Genomic DNA, 19536 nt, shown 5'->3' with positions numbered 1-19536 from the left:
CAAGGACTGATCACCCCAATCCACAAAAGTGGAGACAAATTTGACCCCAATAACTACCGTGGATATGCATCAACAGCAACCTTGGGAAAATCCTCTGCATTATCATTAACAGCAGACTCATACATTTCCTCAGTGAAAACAATGTACTGAGCAAATGTCAAATTGGCTTTTTACCGAATTACCGTACGACAGACCTCGTATTCACCCTGCACACCCTAATTGACAAACAAACCAAAACAAAGGCAAAGTCTTCTCATGCTTTGTTGATTTCAAAATATATTTTGACTCAATTTGGCATGAGGGTCTGCTAAACAAATTGATGGAAATTGGTGTTGGATGAAAAACGTACGAAATTATAAAATAGATGTAACAAACAACAAGCGTGTGGTTAAAATTGGCAAAAAACACATTTCTTTCAACAGGGCCTTGGGGTGAGACAGGAATGCAGCTTAACCCCAACCTCAAATTGGCGAAGGCACTAGAACACTGGCGGCAGGTAGCCTAGTGGTTGGAGCGTTGAGCCAGTGACTGAAAGGTTGCTGGATCAAATTCCAGAGCTGACAAGGTAAAAATCTGTCGTTCTGCCCCTGAACAAGGCAGTTAAACCAATGTTCCCCAGTAGGCCGTCATTGTAAATAAGAATTTGTCCTTAACTGATTTGCCTAGTTATTAAATAAAGGTAAAATTTTAAAAACAGTCTGTAGCACCCGGCCTCACCCTACTAGAATCTGAAGTCTACTGTTTGCTGAGGATCTGGCACTTCTGTCCCTGACCAAGGAGGGCCTACAGCACCTAGATCTTCTGCACAGATTCTGTCAGACCTGGGCCCTGACAGTAAATCTCAGTAAAAAATAATAATTGTGTTCCAAAAAAGGTCCAGTTGCCAGGACCACAAACACAAATTCCATCTAGACACCATTGCCCTAAAGCACACAAAAAAACTATACATACCTCTACCTAAATATTAGCCCCACAGGTAACTTCCACAAAGCTGTGAATGTTCTGAGAGACAAGGCAAGAGGGCCCTTCTATGCCATCAAAAGGAACATAAAATTTGACATACCAATTAGGATCTGGCTAAAAATACTGGAACCAGTTATATAACCCATTGCCCTTTATGGTTGTGAGGTCTGGGGCCCACTCACCAACCAGGACTTCACTAAATGGGACAAACACCAAATTGAGACTCTGCATGCAGAATTCTGCTAAAATATCCTCCATGTACAACGCAAAACACCAAATAATGCATGCAGAGCAGAATTAGGCCTATACCCTCTAATTATGAAATTCCAAAAAAGTGATGTTAAATTCTACAACCATCTTAAAGGAAGCGATTCCCAAAACTTCCATAACAAAGCCCTCACCTACAGAGAGATAAACCTGGAGAAGAGTCCCTTAAGCAAGCTGGTCCTGGGGCTCTGTTCACAAACACAAACAGACCCCACAGAACCCCAGGACAGCAACACAATTAGACCCAACCAAATCATGAGAAAACTCAAATAGAATTACTTGACACATTGGAAAGAATTAACAAAAAAACTGAGCAAACTAGAATGCTATTTGGCCCTAAACAGAGAGTACACAGTGGCAGAATACCTGACCACTGTGACTGACCCAAAATGATGTGCAGTGAGCATAGCCTTGCTATTGAGAAAGGTCTCTGTTGGCAGACCTGGCTCTCAAGAGAAGACAGGCGACTGAGCTGCACTTCCTAACTTCCTGCCAAGTGTATGACCATATTAAAGACACATATTTCCCTTAGATTACACAGACCCACCAAAAAATCAATTTTGATCAACTACAATATCTGTTGGGTATAATACCACAGTGTGCAATCACAGCAGCAAGATTTGTGACCTGTTGCCACAAGAAAAGGGCAACCAGTGAAGAACAAACACCATTGTAAATACAACCCATATTTATGTTGACTTATTTTACTTTTTTTTTTACCTTAACTATATGCACATCGTTACAACAAGAAGCAATGGTTTAGCGATTTTAGCATGTAAATCTTGGTGGGGCCCCAAAAAAAAGTGCTATATATGCCAGCAAAGCCACTACACAACAACACTAAACAATACATGAATTGCAATATAACGGTGACAAACGGTTCCCACAAACTGTTAGGGCCTACATAAAGCTGTCCCAACAGCAAAATCCCAACAGCAGTCCCAACACCTTACCACAGCTACGCCTGGCTATCAGAGAAGCCTTGTCTGGCAGTGAAACAGTTGAATCAGCCTCATTTACTGCCTTTAAAAGAACATATGGCTGACTAACAAATTTGGTTTTGACTTAAGGGGGCGACAAGCTGATAAGAGGCAATCTGTAATTTCAATTAAGACAATGAGTGAGCTAGGACTGACGTAGTCAATTTACAGTGGCAAAAAAAAGCATGTGAACCCTTTGGAATTTCCTGGATTTTTGCATAAATTGGCCATAAAAGTTGATCGGATCTTCGTCTAAGTCACAACAATTGACAAACACATTTTAAATAGATTTTTTATTTTGGAACTTGTGTAATGTTTACTGTTCATTTTTTGTTTATTAACTATTTCACTTGTTCTGGCAATGTAAACACATGTTTCCCATGCCAATAAAGCCCCTTTGTAATGAACATGATGGGAGACAGAGAGGTGGTTTCAAGCGCAGGGTGCAGCAGGTGTTTATTGGTAAAGGACCACAGGAGGAGGCAGGTAGCTGGGTCCAGGGGCAGGCAGAAGGTCATACACAGGGGGTCCGAAAAGGCAGCAGTAAAGGCAGAGAAAAGGCTAGTAACATCCTCCGGGAGATCAGGCAATTGGTTGATAACAGGAAATCCAATAGGCTAAAGTACAGGCAGGAAATAGGCTAAATTCATCATACACAGGCAGATTCAATTAGAATACAATCCAGTGCTCCAAATAGAAGTGTGTCACAAAACAAACAATACCTCACAATTATGGGGTGCAAAGAACTGAACTAACTAGTGTGTGATAATGACATCTGAAGATGATCAGAATTCAGGTGATTGGGATTTGGACCGTGAGCTGCGTTCAGGGGATCTACGTGTTTGAGAGTATGAGTTGGAAGCAAACGTTACACCCTTGAATTGAATTGAGTGGGGTCAAAGCCAGGGTTTGCCATATATTAGCAACAGCGACCTTGGAGCAAGGGTCCCCGAGCCGACAGATTTTTCACTTTGTCGACTCAGGATTGAACGACCTTTCAGTTTCTGCCCCAACACTTTAACCATTTTGGCCACCTGCCGCCCGACTCTATTGTTCATTTTCCTCATTGACACGTAAAAGTCAAATGGTCTGAGTAAACAAACTAGACACAAAAATGGTTAACAATGAATTAAGTTCTTCCATGGTAACAGCTAAAACAAGCAAACATTCAACTGATATCCCCATAATTAATTAATTGTTCAAATATGGCCTGTTCAACCCGCTTTCCTCCAGAAGGCGAGGTCAGTACAGGTGCATAAAAGCGGGGACAGAGAGATTGAAAAACAGCTTATATCTCAAGGCCACCATATTGTTAAACAGCCACCACAAGCACAGAAAGGTGTCTGAATTCCTACAGACTTAATATCATTGGCCACTTTAATAAATGGAACAGGAGTCACTTTAATAATGCCACTTTAAGAATGTTTACATATCTCTCATTATTCATCTCATGTGTATATACTGTATACTGTATCCTTCACTATCTATTCATTACTATCTATTGCATCTTAGCCGCTCTGTCACTGCTCATGCATACATTTTATACTTATATATTCTCATCCCATTCCTTTACTAGATTGTGTGTATTAGGTTTTGTTGTGGAATTTGTTAGATATTAGGTTTTGTTGTGGAACTGTTAGATATTAACCTGTTACATACTGCTGCACTGTCAGATCTAGAAGCATAAGCATTTCGCTACACTAACAATACAATTTGATTTGACTGCAGTGGATTGTCACTTTAATTTGAATACCGGAAGTGACGCTTTTGATCTGCGAAAAAACCCAAACACACGTGTGTCCCGACCAAGCTAAAGTTATCTAGCTATCTAGTGACCGAACCGTCAACAATGGGGAAGAGAAAACAGAAGAATCAGATCTTTAATAATTTATCAAAAAAGCAGAAGAAACATCTGAAAGAATTTGGGGAGGAGCATCCATTCCATGATATGTACGCAGCAATTGAAATTCACTGTGACTTGTATTCCTCAATTAGCTATACTATAGATAACGTAACTAGCTAGCAAACAGCTAACCATGCTAATCACTTGACCCTGCATAGAATAAAGTACATGTTTATAAATCAGATGTTTTCAATTATTTATTCTAGAGTCACAGAAAAGGCAGAGAAAACACAAATATTGGATCTGGTAAGTCTAACGTTATTGTCTCGTCGACTAACTAGCTTATCTGACTTTCAATTGCTAGTTAGCGTTTTTTGTAAATGTGTTTTCTCTTTTCTACAGCCAGACAGCCCAGTACAGTCCTGTGCTGAAAGTGACGAGGACGACGAACCAGAGCACAAGTCAGCATACCAGAAGTTGTTGTCTACTCTCAGCAGCCCTGCAGACCACGAAAGCGAAGATGAGAGTGTAGATGATGATGATGAGGAAGAGGTAGAAGAGCATCTCAGTGAAGGCAAGTGAAAGTGTCAAAGTGCACACTGATTGAAGCATAGTTTTGCTTGCAGATATATTGAGTATTGGTCATGTCATGATTGTCTTTAGAACAGTCATGGAGTGACATTACAAATCAGATCGGAATTTAGAATTTTCTATGCTCCTTGATTTTAGAAGGAAGCGATGGAGATGATGAGGAATGTCAAGAAGCAGGAAATAATTTGACTGTGACACCAGAAGAGGCAGATGAGGGGGAAGCAGGGCCAAATGAAGGGGGTGAGGATGCTATGGAGGATGAAACAGCAGGAGGAGTAGAGTTTGAGGACAAGGAACATGAGTCTCAGTTCTGTCTGGAGAACAACTTCTCTGGAGAAGGAGAACAGGAGGGTGCAGAGAGCACTGCTAAACAAGAGGATGAGGAAGGTAAGCAAACATTGGGAGAAATGTAGTCCTACTTCATTTAATCTTCCATCATTCTGGTTTTGTATCTACTATCCAGCTCTGGAATTATTCATAGCTCAGTGCCGCAACCAAACCCTGAAGGTGAGTTTGGAGTGAAAAGGCAATGCTTCAGTGTGTTTCCCATCTTTTTAGACTCCTTTAAGCTGCACCTTGACACAGAGATTAGTGAGGAGGACATAAAACGGATCACTGATCGCACTAAGGCCAAGGCTCAGGTCAAGGTACGCCCATATTTGTCTGAGCTTAATTACATTTTTATGTGTTCTTGTTTATTCAAGTTTTACGGCCAACATTGTGTAACCTCTCGTCATGTCCACCTTCACCACCCCATTCCCCACACAAATCACACACAGTGGCCAAGCCTGGGCACCCTCCTCTGCTCCTCCCCCCTGGAGAAGTTTGGTCCCGTCGGCCAGGAGAAAGACAAAAGGCCTCTGGCGCTCCACAAAGTCCTGGAAACTAACTGGACGTCTCTGAACCAGACCTCCAACTCTAAGGGAGCCGTGGAGGAGATCAGTCCACTGCAGCTGGAGCTGCTGTCTCTAATGGGTTCCTATAGGGACGTGTACTTCCCAGAGAGCTCACCACTCACCGAGGGCTGGCAGGTCCGCAGTGCCTACTGCCTCCACGCACTCAACCACGTGCTGAAGGCCAACTCTGGCGTTCTGGGTCATAATGCCCAGATGAGGGAGAATCAAGCCGCAGACAAGGCCGGAGGGAACAAGGCCGGAGTTGAGCCACAGGATGAGCCCCGGGACCAAGGCCTGACCCGACCCAAGGTAAGGCACCTGTTTACTTGTGTACTTTGTCCTAAGTCCCTGTCCAGAGTAGCACCAATGTGTGCTGATTAGTAGTCCAGCTCGATTGAAGAGACTGAATGTTGTTTACACATCTGGTTAGTCTACCCCTTTTCACCACCAAGATATTGTAATCAGTTCCCTCATGCATCTGTGTACAGGTTCTGATCTTGGTGCCGTTCCGAGATGGAGCGCTGCGGGTGGTCCAGACCCTCATCAACCTCCTGGAGACCAAGGGCAGGAAGATGGATGTCAGCAACAAGAAGAGGTTCAAGGACGAATTTGGAGAGGAACCAGTGAACACGCCACCCAACCTCTTCAGACCAGACGACTACACCGCCATTTTCTCTGGCAATATCGACGATCACTTCAGGATAGGTCAGCAAGCAAATAAGATGTGCATTACGCTGCAGGCAAACGCATTGAGAATGTTTGTTGTCGTGTTTATATTTCCCTAAAATACCATTTTCTTTAGACATTCATTCACAATAGATTGCACTCCATTTTTGCCTCCACATTTGGCTCATTTCCTCTATCTCTGGCCATTATCGACCTTTGACCCCACCCTCTTCAAACCAGGAGTTTCCATCTTGAGGAGAAGCATTCGGCTCTATGCACCCTTCTACTCCTCTGACATCATCATAGCGTCTCCGCTGGGCCTGCGTACAGTGCTGGGGGTGGAGGGCGAGGCCAAGCGGGACTACGACTTCTTATCCTCCATCGAGATACTGGTGGTGGACCAGGCCGACGTCTTCCTCATGCAGAACTGGGAGCACCTACTGGTAGGGTTACCTAGCTATAGTGTTAGGGTTACCTGCTAGTGTGGTTAGAGCATTGGACTTGTAATCGAAAGGTTGCAAGATCGAATCCCCGAGCTGACAAGGTAAAAATCTGTCGTTCTACCCCTGAACAAGGCAGTTAACCCACTGTTTCTAGGCCATCATTGAAAATAAGAATTTGTTCTTAACCGACTTGCCTAGCTAAATAAAGGTAAAATTAAAAAAAAAGTCTCCTCCATATTTCATCAAGTTCTGCTATACGGACAAAAAGCCCAAAATATCCACTTCTACTATTGTAAATGTGTATAATTCAGGGAAGTGTCACTATGGCATTATACAGGCTGCCCTTTTGGTATTTTAGTGAATTACCTTCCTGTGTAAAGGGACCTTCTACACCACAGAACATGTTGCTTTAACCACAATCCCTGCTGTGCTTTCTTCCAGCATGTGATGAAGCATCTGAACCTGCAGCCCTTGGACCCCCATGGGGTGGACTTCTCCAGGGTGCGCATGTGGAACCTGAACAACTGGGCCAAGTACTATCGCCAGACACTGATGTTCAGCTCTATCCAGGACCCACAGATCAACAACATCATCTCTAAGCACTGCTTCAACTACCGCGGCCAGGTCAGTGTGCACTTAGCCTGTGTGGCCTCTTCAATCCACCGTCTGTACGATTTCAACTAATGAGTTATACGCCATTAGAAACATTGTTAATTGAGTATTATGAAAGTCATGTTTTCCACATTCTTTTTCCAGGTTGCCACCAAAAATATGCCTATAACAGGCTCTATCTGCCAGGTTCTGGTTCAGCTCCCTCATGTCTTCCAGATGATCAACTCTAACAGCTTCATGGACCAGGATGCAAGGTAAAGACACACAATGTACTCTTCAGCAGTATCCTACGATGGTATATAATCTGGGCAGGAAATTAGGGTTGGGCTGATGTATGTTTAAATTGACGATATATTGTGAAGTGCAAGACTACACTCTTGTTTGAACTTCAGTTAGGCTTTATCAATATGTTGAAAATTAAATCTAAATGAATTAAGCCTTATTTTGTCACCATACAAATTTTTAAAAATGAGAATGCAACTATGATATTGTAAATAAGAACAAAAAATGCACCGTCTGGAATAATCTAGTCATTAACGGCGCAAACAGATTATATAGGATTTCGCGATATTTGGAGTAGCATACTGTATTTTAGAGGTCTACCGAGCCCAACCTTACAGCCAATAAAGAAAAAGTAAAGTCTGATTTGCAACAGACAGCCCCGGTGTAAGACACATCGAATACTAGAGGGCACTGCACTAATACATTCCAAGTCAAGATCAACCCTACTCTGCAAGCGGCAAATTTTAATACCACAAGATCAGATCGGACTACAGAGGGAAATTCATGGTTTATATATTATAGTGAAGTTTCATTGTAAACAATTGGAAGCCATTGACTACCTCCTATTGTGCTTAAATGTTATACTGACATCTTAAAATCAATCAATGAATAAACCCATTTCTTAATTTAACCCCATTTTCCCTGGCAGGTTCCAATTCTTTGTGGACAAGGTCCTGCCCCAGTACCGGGACTCAGTCATGTCCCACACGCTCATCTATGTTCCCTCATACTTCGACTACGTCCGACTGCGCAACTACATGAAGAAGGAGGAGATCAACTTTGCCAGCATATGCGAGTACTCGACCAAGTCAGAGGTGTCCCGTGCCAGGCACTTTTTCCAGAAGGGAGATAAACAGTTTATTCTCTTCACCGAACGCTTCCACTTCTACAAGAGGTAAAAGTGGTGCTCCGTTTTTAAATGTCAGGCAATTTTTGTTGTCTGTAAACAGGAAGTTGTCCAGCTGTGTATAATAGTGTTGCATTGAACTTTCCCATTGAATAATTGTCAACCTCCTATCAGATACACCATCAAGGGAATCCAGAACCTGATCTTCTATGGGCTGCCCTCATACCCTCACTTCTACAGTGAGGTGTGCAACATGCTGCAGGCAGGGGGCCAAGGAGAGGAGGCTAGCTGGACTTGCACAGCCCTCTACTCACGCTATGACACCCAGCGCCTCGCTGCCATCACTGGGGCCCAAAGGGCCGCTCAGATGCTGCAGTCCCAGAAGCCCGCACACCTGTTCGTCACGGGCGAGGAGAAGGGCCCTATGGGCCCCTAACACACAGATGGAAAGTGACTGATATCTGTAGGTAGGAAGAGGGAACTTCCTTTCAACAGCCACTTTAGTTTTACGACACAGGTCATCAATGATGCCGATCATGAAAATGTATTGACTTTAGTCAGACATGCTGTTGAAAAGAATATCAGCTTTTTTTTCAGCTTTTTTTTTACCCCGTTTTCTCCCCAATTCCGTGGTATCCAATTATTTAGTAGCTACTATCTTGTCTCATCGCTACAACTCCCGTACAGGCTCGGGAGAGACGAAGGTTGAAAGTCATGCGTCCTCTGATACAACCCAACCAAGCCGCACTACTTCTTAACACAGCGCGCATCTAACCCGGAAGCCAGCCGCACCAATGTGTCGGAGGAAACACTGCACCTGGCAACCTTGGTTAGCGCGCATTGCGCCACAGGAGTCGCTGGTGCACGATGAGACAAGGATATCCCTACCGGCCAACCCCTCCCTAACCCGGACGACGCTAGGCAAATTGTGCGTCGCCCCACAGACCTCCCGGTCGCGACAGAGCCTGGGCGCGAACCGTCTCTGGTGGCACAGCTGGCACTGCAGTACAGCACCCTTAACCACAACGCATTTTTTGTTCAGTATCACTGGTATTAAAGCGATGTTCCTTGAGATTAAGTGTCAACATTTTTTACTCAAACGAGTCTATGAAATTGTGAGTCTTTTACCAGCATTCAAATGTTTTGTCATGTTAGCATATTGCTTTTAAATACTTTAAGTGATACAGATGTGCACCTTTGCTTTGATAATTTGTGTTAATTTTTCTATGATCAGTCTGGTTCTCAGCTTAATGTTGAGAGTAAAATAGAATACACCAGATATCATTTTAAAATGTGGTTGTGCATCAACAGTTTCACTTATTTCAGTCACCGGGTCACTCAAGCAGCCATATCCGCAAATTTTTTTATTGGTCGTCAGTCTAGCCGAATACCGACTGGGCCCCCCATTGATTTTGTTAGCCATGGCACAAGTCACTGGAAAATGTGTCGAAGTGCAAGAAATGTGCTTTAACACCGGGGGAAAAACATCTCTGCCCCATGCCCAAATTTGTAGAATTGCAGGAAATGTACTTCAAAACAACATTCTCTGCTGGGGGACAGTAAAATGTTTTGCCGGCTAGGTGCCCCGGCAATAATGTAACTTTTGGGTTACCTGACCATTAGTTCATTCTCATCAAGCAATTCGTTAGGTCTATTCTGTGTGTGTGCTATTTATATGCTTCCTACTTTTCAGTTTTGTACACCAGCTTTAAACAGCTGAAAATATATTTCACAGCGGTATAGACCTTGACACAGAGATTAGTGAGGAGGACCTTTCACAGCGGTATAGATGGTACAATAATTCTCTACACCATGACTGCTTGTTTTGTCATAAACTGAAGTTAGGCAAACGCTGAGCCATTTCTTCATAGTGCAGTAAGAGATTAGTATAACTACATGGATTGATTCCACAAACCAGTTGACTGACTGCATGTGTGGAAATGGATACTACACCTGCGAGCAACTGCTGCCCCTCATGTTCAAAATTGTGTGTATATATAAAGGTGTGTGTGTGTATATATATATATACACTGAACAAAAATATAACATGTAAAGTGTTGGTCTCATGTTTAATGAGCTAAAATAGAAGATCCCAGACATGTTCCATATGCACAAGAAGCTTATGTCTCCAATTATGTGCACACATTTGTTTGCATTTCTCCTTTGCTGAGATATGCCACATCTGTAAGGTGGATGGATTATCAAGGTGATTAAACAGCATGATCATTACGCTGGTGACAAAAGGTTACTAAAATGTCTCAGGTTGAGGGAGTGTGCAATAGGAATGAAAGTACATTTCTCTACCATAAGCTGCTTCCAACGTCATTCCAACCGGCCTCACAAACGCAGACCCCATGTATGGCGTGGTGGGGGAGCATTTTGCTGAAGTCAACGTTGTGAACAGAGTGCCAACAGGGTTATGGTATGGGCAGGCATAAGCTACAAACAATGACATCTTATTAATGGCAATTTGAATGCACACATACCGTAACCGAGGCCCATTGTGCAATTGATCCGCCACCATAATGCAGGGATCTGTACACAATTCTTGGAAGCTGAACACGTCCCAGTTCTTCCACCATGGCCTGCATACTCAGACATCACCCATTGAGCATGCTTGGAATGCTCTGGATCGACAGCATGTTGCAGTTCCGGCCAATATCCAACAACTTTGCACAGCCATTGAGTGGGACAACATTCCACAATCAACAGCCTGAGCAACTCCATGCTAAGGAGATATGCTACATGAGGTAAATGGTCACACCAGATACCGACTGGTTTTCTAATCCACACACATCCCTTTAAGGGACTGTGACCTGTATTCCCAGTCGTGAAATCCATAGATCAGGACCTAATTAAATGCATTTCAATTGGCTGATTTCCTTATTAGGAACTAACTGAAATTGTTGCATTTATATTTTTGTTCAATATAGTTAGTGAATCACTACTGTAGTAATATCCTCAAGGTGTGTTATGCCTTTTCCCCCCCAGGAAGGACCACAACATTATTCAGCTCTGCACCTACATTTTATTTATATAGAATTAAAAAATTAATACAAAATTGATAGTTTCCATAGGAAAGCAATACAAAATGTGCAATCCCATCTCTTTCATATCCATAAAAAAAATGCATCTTAAACATTAATAAGTATCATTAACTGGTGTACTACCCAGCAACAAAAAACATTAAATACAGAAAAGGAGAAGGAGGGACAGTCTGCATGTTGAGTCCCTACACTGAAAGTGGTCGGTGGGAAAGAGGATTCAGAGAAAATTAAATATCTGTAGCAACCATTACCTGGCAAAGTAATCAGCACTCAAACAGCCCTTTGAGTCATGAGATGTGGTAGTGGAGTCAACTGAAATGGAGCCTTCTAGGAGCTGGAGAGAAAAAACACCTACGACACCGCCATGTAACATTTACATTGTCATTTTACAAGTGATCTCATTCAGAGCGACTTAGGTCAGTGCAAATTAAGGCATCTTGCAGCCCCTACAATAAATGAACATTCAACCTTGGTATTATAGGCATTAGCCAATCAGACCCCCATAACAATAGGACAGCGCAGGATTAGATCTGTCTTTCATACAGAAAAGAAAGATATGTGCACCAACATGCCCCTCATTCTCCAGTCAAGTAACTGGCCTTTCAACAGTATGAGTAAAAAAAAACGGAATAGGAAATTAAAAACAGGCTACTGGGCCCATAGAGTGGCGGTGGGTATGTATGAGATTAATGTTGGTGTTATGATTAGAGCACACAGGTCTGGCAAGGCTCGGTGGGCAGCTCCAGGCTGCTCTCATGGCCACAGCTGGATGTCACACAGGACAACTCCTCCAAAGGAACGGGCATCCCCTGGGCACAGATCTGCTGCATGCACTGCCTACACAGGACAAGAGTGATTTAGAATCAGAATGAAGTTTGAGGATTGGTGAGACACCACTGTATGGAAACATTCAGCCACAATCACATTCAATTGGTGTCCATATAATTCTACTACAGTCCCAATAACTTACCAAGCTGTGCGGGACATAGTGTAATAGATGTCTGGCTTCTGGAAGCCGTTGAAGGTAGAGGACGCAGCCACGGTGTAGGCACCCATGTTCTCAAACAGCAGCCACTCTCCCACCTGCATGTCAGGCAAGGTGCACATCTCAGCGATGCGGTCCAGGCCATCGCAGGTTGGTCCCCAGATGCTGCAGTGGTACATACGTTCATCTGGTTTTGGCTTCTGTAGGAGGATGAAGAGAGCAAGGACTAAACAATGGAACTTATTTTACTGGTTTTATAAAATGTGCTTCTTGTGTGAGAGGTGTTGAAATGAAGTGCGTGAGTGTCAATCATCGTACCTTGTGCAGGGTAGGCAGGGGGTGAGCATGGTCATATAGAATACAGTTGAAGGAGCCGTAGACCCCGTCGTTCACATAGTACATCAGAGTCCGGTCACTAGTCCAATCCTCATCCTCTGTAGGGGCAGAGAGGAATGAAACTTTGCTAACTTTAAGTTACGTGATGCAATGTTATTTCGCACATCAGGCAGTAGCCACAAGTTTGCCGATTGAGTCGAGTTTGCTCTTACCGTCAGAGGCAGACTGCTCGTTCATGATAACCTTCTTGGCAATGATGTTAACAGCTAGGGTGTAGGCAGAGGCCACATAGTAGCGGCCTGGTTCGGCTATGATCCGGATCCCAGAGTCGGCAGGAAAACACTTGTCCAGCGCTGGGTTGATAACTGCTGTGATCTCCTCAAACTTGAGCTTGGTGTCCTCAGACCCAGGGAAACCACCTCCAATGTCCAGGAGGGTCATGTTGAATCCCACCTCGGACTAAAGAAACAAACCAACAGAGATGAGTTAGGCCAACCGCTGAGGGCCAACTGCGTCCCTTCACTGGAAACTAACCAAAACCAAACTTACCAGGCTATGGGTCCATTTATAAAATTTATCAATTCGGGTGGCAAGTTAAAGCAGAAAAGGCAACTCACCCCCATGTCGAAGACACAGCGTGCATCAGAGATGGCCTGGCTGTAGGTGTCTGGGTCAGTGCAGCCGCTGCCCACGTGGAAGCTGACCCCGATAACATCCAGGCCCAGCTCCTTAGCCCGCTCCAGGAGACCCCGACAGGCCTTCAGGGTGGCACCAAACTTCACACTCAGCCGGCACACTGCCTTGGAATCATCTGTGGCAATGCGCAGTACAAGTCTGGACAAGGAGAGATAGATAAGAGGTGTACTTCTCTAGAGTAGCCAAATAAGTCCCTGACAATTCCAAGTGTTTTCAGTGTGGCTAAAGAATGGAGGTGGAGGTATCTTACTTGGCATCGTCGTGGTACCGAGCAACCTTCATGAGCTCCACATCACTGTCAAAGGTCATCATCTGCACTCCGTGGGCAGAGGCATACTTGATCTGGGACACCTGCTTGCAGGGATTGGCGTAGATGATCCTGTTAGCATCCACACCCAGAGACTGAACGATCTGGATCTCAGTCTGATGGGACAAAGACAGACTGGGTCAGTACAGGACACACATTCACAGGGCAGCAGGGTTTGGAGGGGGTCATGGGCATTTCAAGCCAGGAGCGGTTTAGAAGGAGACAAACCTTGCTTGCACAGTCAAAGCCAGCGTTCAAGGAGGCCAGGGTCGTGACAACAGCCCGGCTGTCGTTGCATTTGACAGCATAGAAGGGCGTGACACGAGGCATGGCACGTGCCCATCGCATGTGCTTCTTCAGCACGTCACCCAAGTCGCACACGTAGAAGGCATCCTTATCATCCTGGAGGGTCAAAGACATGGATGCAAGCAAATAAGAAATACACTGACAAATGCCTCGTCATCAAATCACACTTCTCACACCAAATGCAGTAAAATCAGAGACAACAGGAGGTGGTTCTTACAGACATGGAAGTCTCGTTGATTTTTTGCTCAACAATGTCACGGGCACAGAAACCCTCCTCCAGGAAGGCAAAATCAGGAGCAAAGGTGTTCATGGTCAAAGAAAATATTTAAAGATTGTCACAAAAGAACTGTGGAAAAGGGAGATCAGGGTTAAAATCATAGCACAGACCCAAAAACACTTGTTTCCCAATGTTAGCTAGTTTATCAGTGGGCTAGTTGTTAAAGGAATAGCCAATCAATGTTGACTCAGTGACTTACACACTTTACAAGGACAATTCCCTAATAGTAAAATGTTTGTACAAGATGGCACATTGTCATCTGGAACATGCCTAAATTAGTAGCATTACTCCCAGAGATACAGTACACCAACCACAACTGCTCATAGGTCTGTACTGTAACACCTATTTTAGAAGACATTCTGACATGCATGTTGGAAATAACAGTGGATTGGAAAGCAACCCTTACTTGGACAAGAAAGAGATGGAATTTGGCAAAGTAGTTTAATCAGGTGCAGAGCAACCAGGGTGGTTCACCAGTGAAGTTGAAGCCTTTCAGGTAAGACTCTAGGCCGGGGCCTGCAGAGCAGCCAGTGTGCGCTTTCCTAAAGCGATTATTCTGCAAACAGAGAGTTCAAATGTGTGAAAATACAGCAGCATTAAAACAGGACAGTGGCTATGCTGTTAGGGTTTTCAATGGATATTTCCATAATTCATTCAACCAGCCCGTTAGCAGTTTAGATAATCATATAGTCTAGTATGACTGAGAATCAGTTACTGTTGGCATCGCAAGTGTTATCAGTGAGTATTAATGGCCAATATACTTGCTTTTTTACACTATCGGACAATCCGAATGATGTTTTTTTGTTGAACAACCACACCCTCGAAAAGGCCGACTACAGGGCAATCCTTTATCCGGGTCTCAAATGGATACAACGTCTCCCGACAAGTCTCTACTAACCAGCTAGTGAGAAACCGCCTTTATGACAAGGACACTGCTAAAGTATCCAAATAGCAGAGCGAGTGGCTAAATCGTTAAGTGGCATGAAAAGGAGCCAATCAGGAAAGACTTCTTGGCGGAACCAATTAGTATTTTATCCGCTTGGCGCGCCATTATAATGGGCGCATTCGACATTGCAGACGACTTTAAAGGCAAGTCGAGACTGGCCGGTCTCCAAATCACCCTGCTTCATAAATAATCACTCCTCAATATAACGTCTAGATCTGTTAGTCTGTCACAATTTACCCATGATACATCACGGTTTTGATGCTTTCGAACACCGCCCAAAATTCGTAATTCATTCATTCACGCCATGCCAACATGGCCACACGAGCTTCGTCAATGTCGCCTACATACATGTTAGCAAACTAGTTAAATACATTGTGTGGGACTGGGAGTTGTTCACGGATGTAACAAAAACGTTCACCGAGTTTCTTTGCCAATCTCAATCCCGCGGTCCAAACCAACGTACACACGACGTATCTTGACCTGCTCCAAACCCATCACTTCCATTAAACCAAAAACATATTAGAAGATAGAGATACGTAACGCTAACTAACGTTGCACGATGTGGCATATCATTTTCGCTCTGGGAGACCTGTACTGTTACACAGTTCAATGTAACATTACAGGTCTCCATGAGCGAAGAGACTAAATATGGCATAACCATAATATTACTTTAGCTAAACACAACTTCACACGATCTGACTAAGCCAACGTGGATATCGCAATGCATGGATGAATTCGATAGTCTACCTAGCTAACCTGTTTAAAATTAATTTGTGAAAATGTAGAATCCATTATTGAATTAGGCTTACCTTAAAAAGCATTTACAAAGAGTGTGTCCATTAGACCAGAATCCTGGAAAATATGACTCGGTTTTTCCTCGTCAGCCGAGTCTGTCACGAAACTGTGTAGCGCTCTCTAACTGATTTACAACTGGAAAGTTGAAGACAACGTTTCGATACGACCGTATTTATAGAGGTGCCGTCTCCAGGGCAACACGCCAGCTAAAACCGGCCTTCTGTAGACGTAGGAACCGGTTTAGTCTTGTCACCGGCTCCATGTGCTCTAGGAGGAAGTAGGACGCGGTAGCTCGAAAGCGTCTCTTCGTTCTTCTTCTTTGGTATCATGGCATTCGCACATTTTGGTTGTGCATGCTGCCACCTACTGTGTGGTAGTGTGTGGTCAATCACGTTACTTTTTTACTTTTGTAAAAGGAGAAAGTTGCACCACCAACTAACCCTACACCTATATACACAACTATTTAATATTTCAAAAATCATCACTCCATTCCAATACTTTGACCCTAACTGATCCTACACCAGGCCAAAGGCCTGGGAGGACAGAAGTCTTTCTTTAAACACATCTTGTATCTCTTCTGCAGTAAACCTTACAAGAAAATATAGCAGTTTTGAAATATTGGCCGTATACCACACCCCCTCGTGCCTTATTGCTTAATTGTACTGCAGTGTACTGCACTCTGACTGCAATCTTTTTTAGTAAGGGAAAACCTTGTACACCCAAGAACTTCTCTGCAGCTGCCGCCACATCTATTTTCTGTGATTTATGTTCCATTTCTGCGGTACAGTTGATAACCATGGCAATGAATGCTAAAGAAGCCAACCTTACTGAAGCACAAATTCGCATCACTCTTGTCCCATCATCCTTTACTCACTTCACTGCCTCAGCATATGACATCTTCTGTTTTACCTCAACCTGTCTCTCTTGCACCGGGCTCTTCTGATCCCCAGCAAGATGGCCACCCCCACAATTGACACAAACAGTTTTTCCACCGATACTACACATTTCTTCGTCTTATGCCCTCCTGCACACTTCTCACATCTTGGAATCTCCCTGCTACAACATGACCATAAGCTTGACATCTGAAACACCTTAGTGGGTTCGACACAAAAGCTCTCACTGGATCATTTACATATCATAACATGACTGTATCAGGTAAAGACTCTGCTTCAAAACTCAAAAGGACAGAAAGTGTCTTCTCAGTTTCACCACACTTGCCACTGGGTTTACATCGCACCGAACGGGGGGCATCACAGACATAGGGAATCTTCAATTTAATTTGCTCCACCTCAACACTTCAACTCCACCACAGTAACCATTGTTTTCAAAGGCGCCGGGCTCCGGAGAGCAAAGCAAGTCACAGGTCTTGTCCCTAGTCACGTGAAGTGCCCGCTCCCTCTAGACAGAAGAAACACAGAAAATCATCACAAGTCCACTTCGAGCTAGCTTCACCGATTTCACAATACCAAATTTATTTTCTACCCAGCCTCAGAATACATATGGATCAGCCAAAAGGCAGCGATCCACTTTCTCCAAAAATGTTATTATTCTTCAACACACATCTTCCCACTGCATTCGGCTCTTCTACTTCTTCCTCACAGTCCATAACCACATCTATCCATTCACCACGCTCACGCAGCACCTTCATCCATCGTACTGCTTGCAGAACACACACTGATGGCCTTTCTCCAATACCCACCTTCTGTTCCTTAGCCCAATTTTTAGTAGTCTAGCTATCTCTAGCCTCTACATGCTCCCAAAACGTGCCAGTTGTCACCCAGATCTCTTCCTCATCATCCATATTTGCCACCGCATCTCTTCATTACCCGGCTCATGCCTTGTAAATGTCTTTCATAATGACAACCAACTTATAGCCTACTTTGCAGTGCAGACCAACATGTTTAACATAAGTTTTAAGTTTTCCAACTTAAAACAATTCTGAATTGAAAATAGTCTGCTATTGTGCCTTCAGCTCCACTGATTGAAGTGGATTTAAGAAGTGAGATCAATAAGGGATCATAGCTTTCACCTGGATTCACCTGGTCAGTCTTATGGAAAAAGTGTTCCTTCCAACTCAGTGTATTTCCTCTGGAATTTTAATTTTTCTTACCCCTTTTATTCGTTCTCACACCTCTCTAATGGTCTTTTTGGTCTTTCATTTGAAAGTGGGTCACATTTGGCATATCTGGAGAGCATTCAGTGTCAAGTGACATGAAAGTTTATTAAGACATGAGCTGGTTTCTGATACTGGTTGACTTACTACAAGAACAATTTAGGATTTTTCTCAAATAAAATAATATTTACAAAGCAAATTCACTGAAGCATAGCCTACTGTATATTTAAGCTGGTGAGGGTGCCCAGAGTACCAGCATCCTGAATGACCCGGTCTTGATCAATCCAATCATTCAGTGACTAACTTGGTACTGTTATCACAGACTTACATGACATGTAATAGTAGCCCAGGCTACAGAGAAATGCATCATCTGTCTGCTGTAGAACCTTATCTGTGTCTGGCAGGCCTCTCTGGATTTATCTCTAGAGGTCACTGAGACCCGAATAGGCTTACCCAGGCACTGCTATTGAGCAATAAGGGGAGAGCCGAAATGGACACCCAATATAGGTGCACTACTCTGTAATTGTAGAGTACAGATAGCCTCTCTACTGTATCAGACATGCTGATACAGTAGGCTACACATGTTGGCGGGGTCACATGTAGACAGTGCCCTTGATGCTTAGTTATCTGGCCCCGTTGGTGATCTGTGACCGTCTGATGCCCGCAGTGACAAAAGGTCCCACTGAAAACTACCCGTACAGGAAAAAACACAGGAATTCACGTGGTAACATGTGTTTTTGGAATGTTATCACATATAGTTTCATGTTATAACGTTGCTTTACATGTAATCACACATTATCACATTTACTTCAAATAAGATACTTTACAAAGATCACGTGATCACATGAAAACGTGTTTTTGGAACACTTCAAGTGTTAAGCCTATCAGACCTATTAAACCCTATTAAACCCACTCACCTCCTATTCCAAACCAGGTCTACAACCAGGACAGAGGGACATGAGTAACACTGTTCACTTTTGTGAAATACTGATTGTTTGACCCCGATCCCTCTAAGTTTCTTCTTCGAGATTCCTTGAAAGAACAGATGGACCACTTTTCCATGCCGCCATTGGCTCAATGCTTGCTTTCTGAGACTTTGGGGTTGGGAGTAGGCTAGACGTTACCCCTCTGGGAAATCTAAGAATTTGGTCATTAGTTATCCAATAGCACATATGGAAACATTGGCAGTGGTGTAAAGAACTTAAGTAAAAGATACTTTAAAGTACTACTTAAGTTGTTTTGTATTTTAATTTACTATTTATATTTTTGACAACTTTTACTTTACTACATTCATAAAGAAAATAATGTACTTTTTACTCCATACATTTTGTCTTACAC

General features: G+C 43.4%; 2 protein-coding genes across 2 annotated transcripts; one reads left to right on the top strand and one right to left on the bottom strand.

Moving 5' to 3' along the window:
- Nucleotides 1-3952: 3952 nt before the first annotated feature.
- utp25 (UTP25 small subunit processor component) lies at nucleotides 3953-9462 on the top strand. The gene is made up of 12 exons (XM_020501342.2): nucleotides 3953-4160; nucleotides 4320-4359; nucleotides 4456-4627; nucleotides 4783-5031; nucleotides 5203-5291; nucleotides 5424-5849; nucleotides 6029-6245; nucleotides 6447-6649; nucleotides 7091-7273; nucleotides 7406-7515; nucleotides 8193-8438; nucleotides 8565-9462. Exons 1-12 carry the CDS (start codon nucleotides 4060-4062, stop codon nucleotides 8824-8826), a joined length of 2298 nt encoding a protein of 765 aa, XP_020356931.1. The 5' UTR covers nucleotides 3953-4059; the 3' UTR covers nucleotides 8827-9462.
- A 1936-nt stretch (nucleotides 9463-11398) lies between these two features.
- LOC109904160 (ornithine decarboxylase 1-like) lies at nucleotides 11399-16422 on the bottom strand. Its single transcript, XM_020501343.2, has 10 exons — nucleotides 16100-16422; nucleotides 14751-14900; nucleotides 14285-14413; nucleotides 13990-14163; nucleotides 13705-13877; nucleotides 13376-13592; nucleotides 12971-13217; nucleotides 12741-12856; nucleotides 12408-12622; nucleotides 11399-12274 (listed from the first exon to the last, which is right to left on the bottom strand). Exons 3-10 carry the CDS (start codon nucleotides 14375-14377, stop codon nucleotides 12142-12144), a joined length of 1368 nt encoding a protein of 455 aa, XP_020356932.1. The 5' UTR covers nucleotides 14378-14413; nucleotides 14751-14900; nucleotides 16100-16422; the 3' UTR covers nucleotides 11399-12141.
- Nucleotides 16423-19536: the final 3114 nt, after the last annotated feature.

This window comes from Oncorhynchus kisutch, linkage group LG14 (assembly GCF_002021735.2).
Source record: "Oncorhynchus kisutch isolate 150728-3 linkage group LG14, Okis_V2, whole genome shotgun sequence".
Classification (NCBI taxonomy): Eukaryota; Metazoa; Chordata; class Actinopteri; order Salmoniformes; family Salmonidae; genus Oncorhynchus; species Oncorhynchus kisutch.
This window is presented reverse-complemented; position numbering and strand designations above follow the sequence as displayed.

Excerpts from the sequence above, each read along its gene's own strand:
- utp25 (XM_020501342.2), top strand. The coding sequence starts at position 4,060 with ATGGGGAAGAGAAAACAGAAGAATCAGATCTTTAATAATTTATCAAAA. Across the intron at positions 6,246-6,446 it reads CGACGATCACTTCAGGATAG|GAGTTTCCATCTTGAGGAGA; the intron begins GTCAGCAAGCAA and ends TCTTCAAACCAG. Across the intron at positions 6,650-7,090 it reads AGAACTGGGAGCACCTACTG|CATGTGATGAAGCATCTGAA; the intron begins GTAGGGTTACCT and ends GCTTTCTTCCAG.
- LOC109904160 (XM_020501343.2), bottom strand. The coding sequence starts at position 14,377 with ATGAACACCTTTGCTCCTGATTTTGCCTTCCTGGAGGAGGGTTTCTGT. Across the intron at positions 13,218-13,375 it reads GCTGTGTCTTCGACATGGGG|TCCGAGGTGGGATTCAACAT; the intron begins GTGAGTTGCCTT and ends TTGTTTCTTTAG. Across the intron at positions 12,857-12,970 it reads CGAGCAGTCTGCCTCTGACG|AGGATGAGGATTGGACTAGT; the intron begins GTAAGAGCAAAC and ends CTGCCCCTACAG.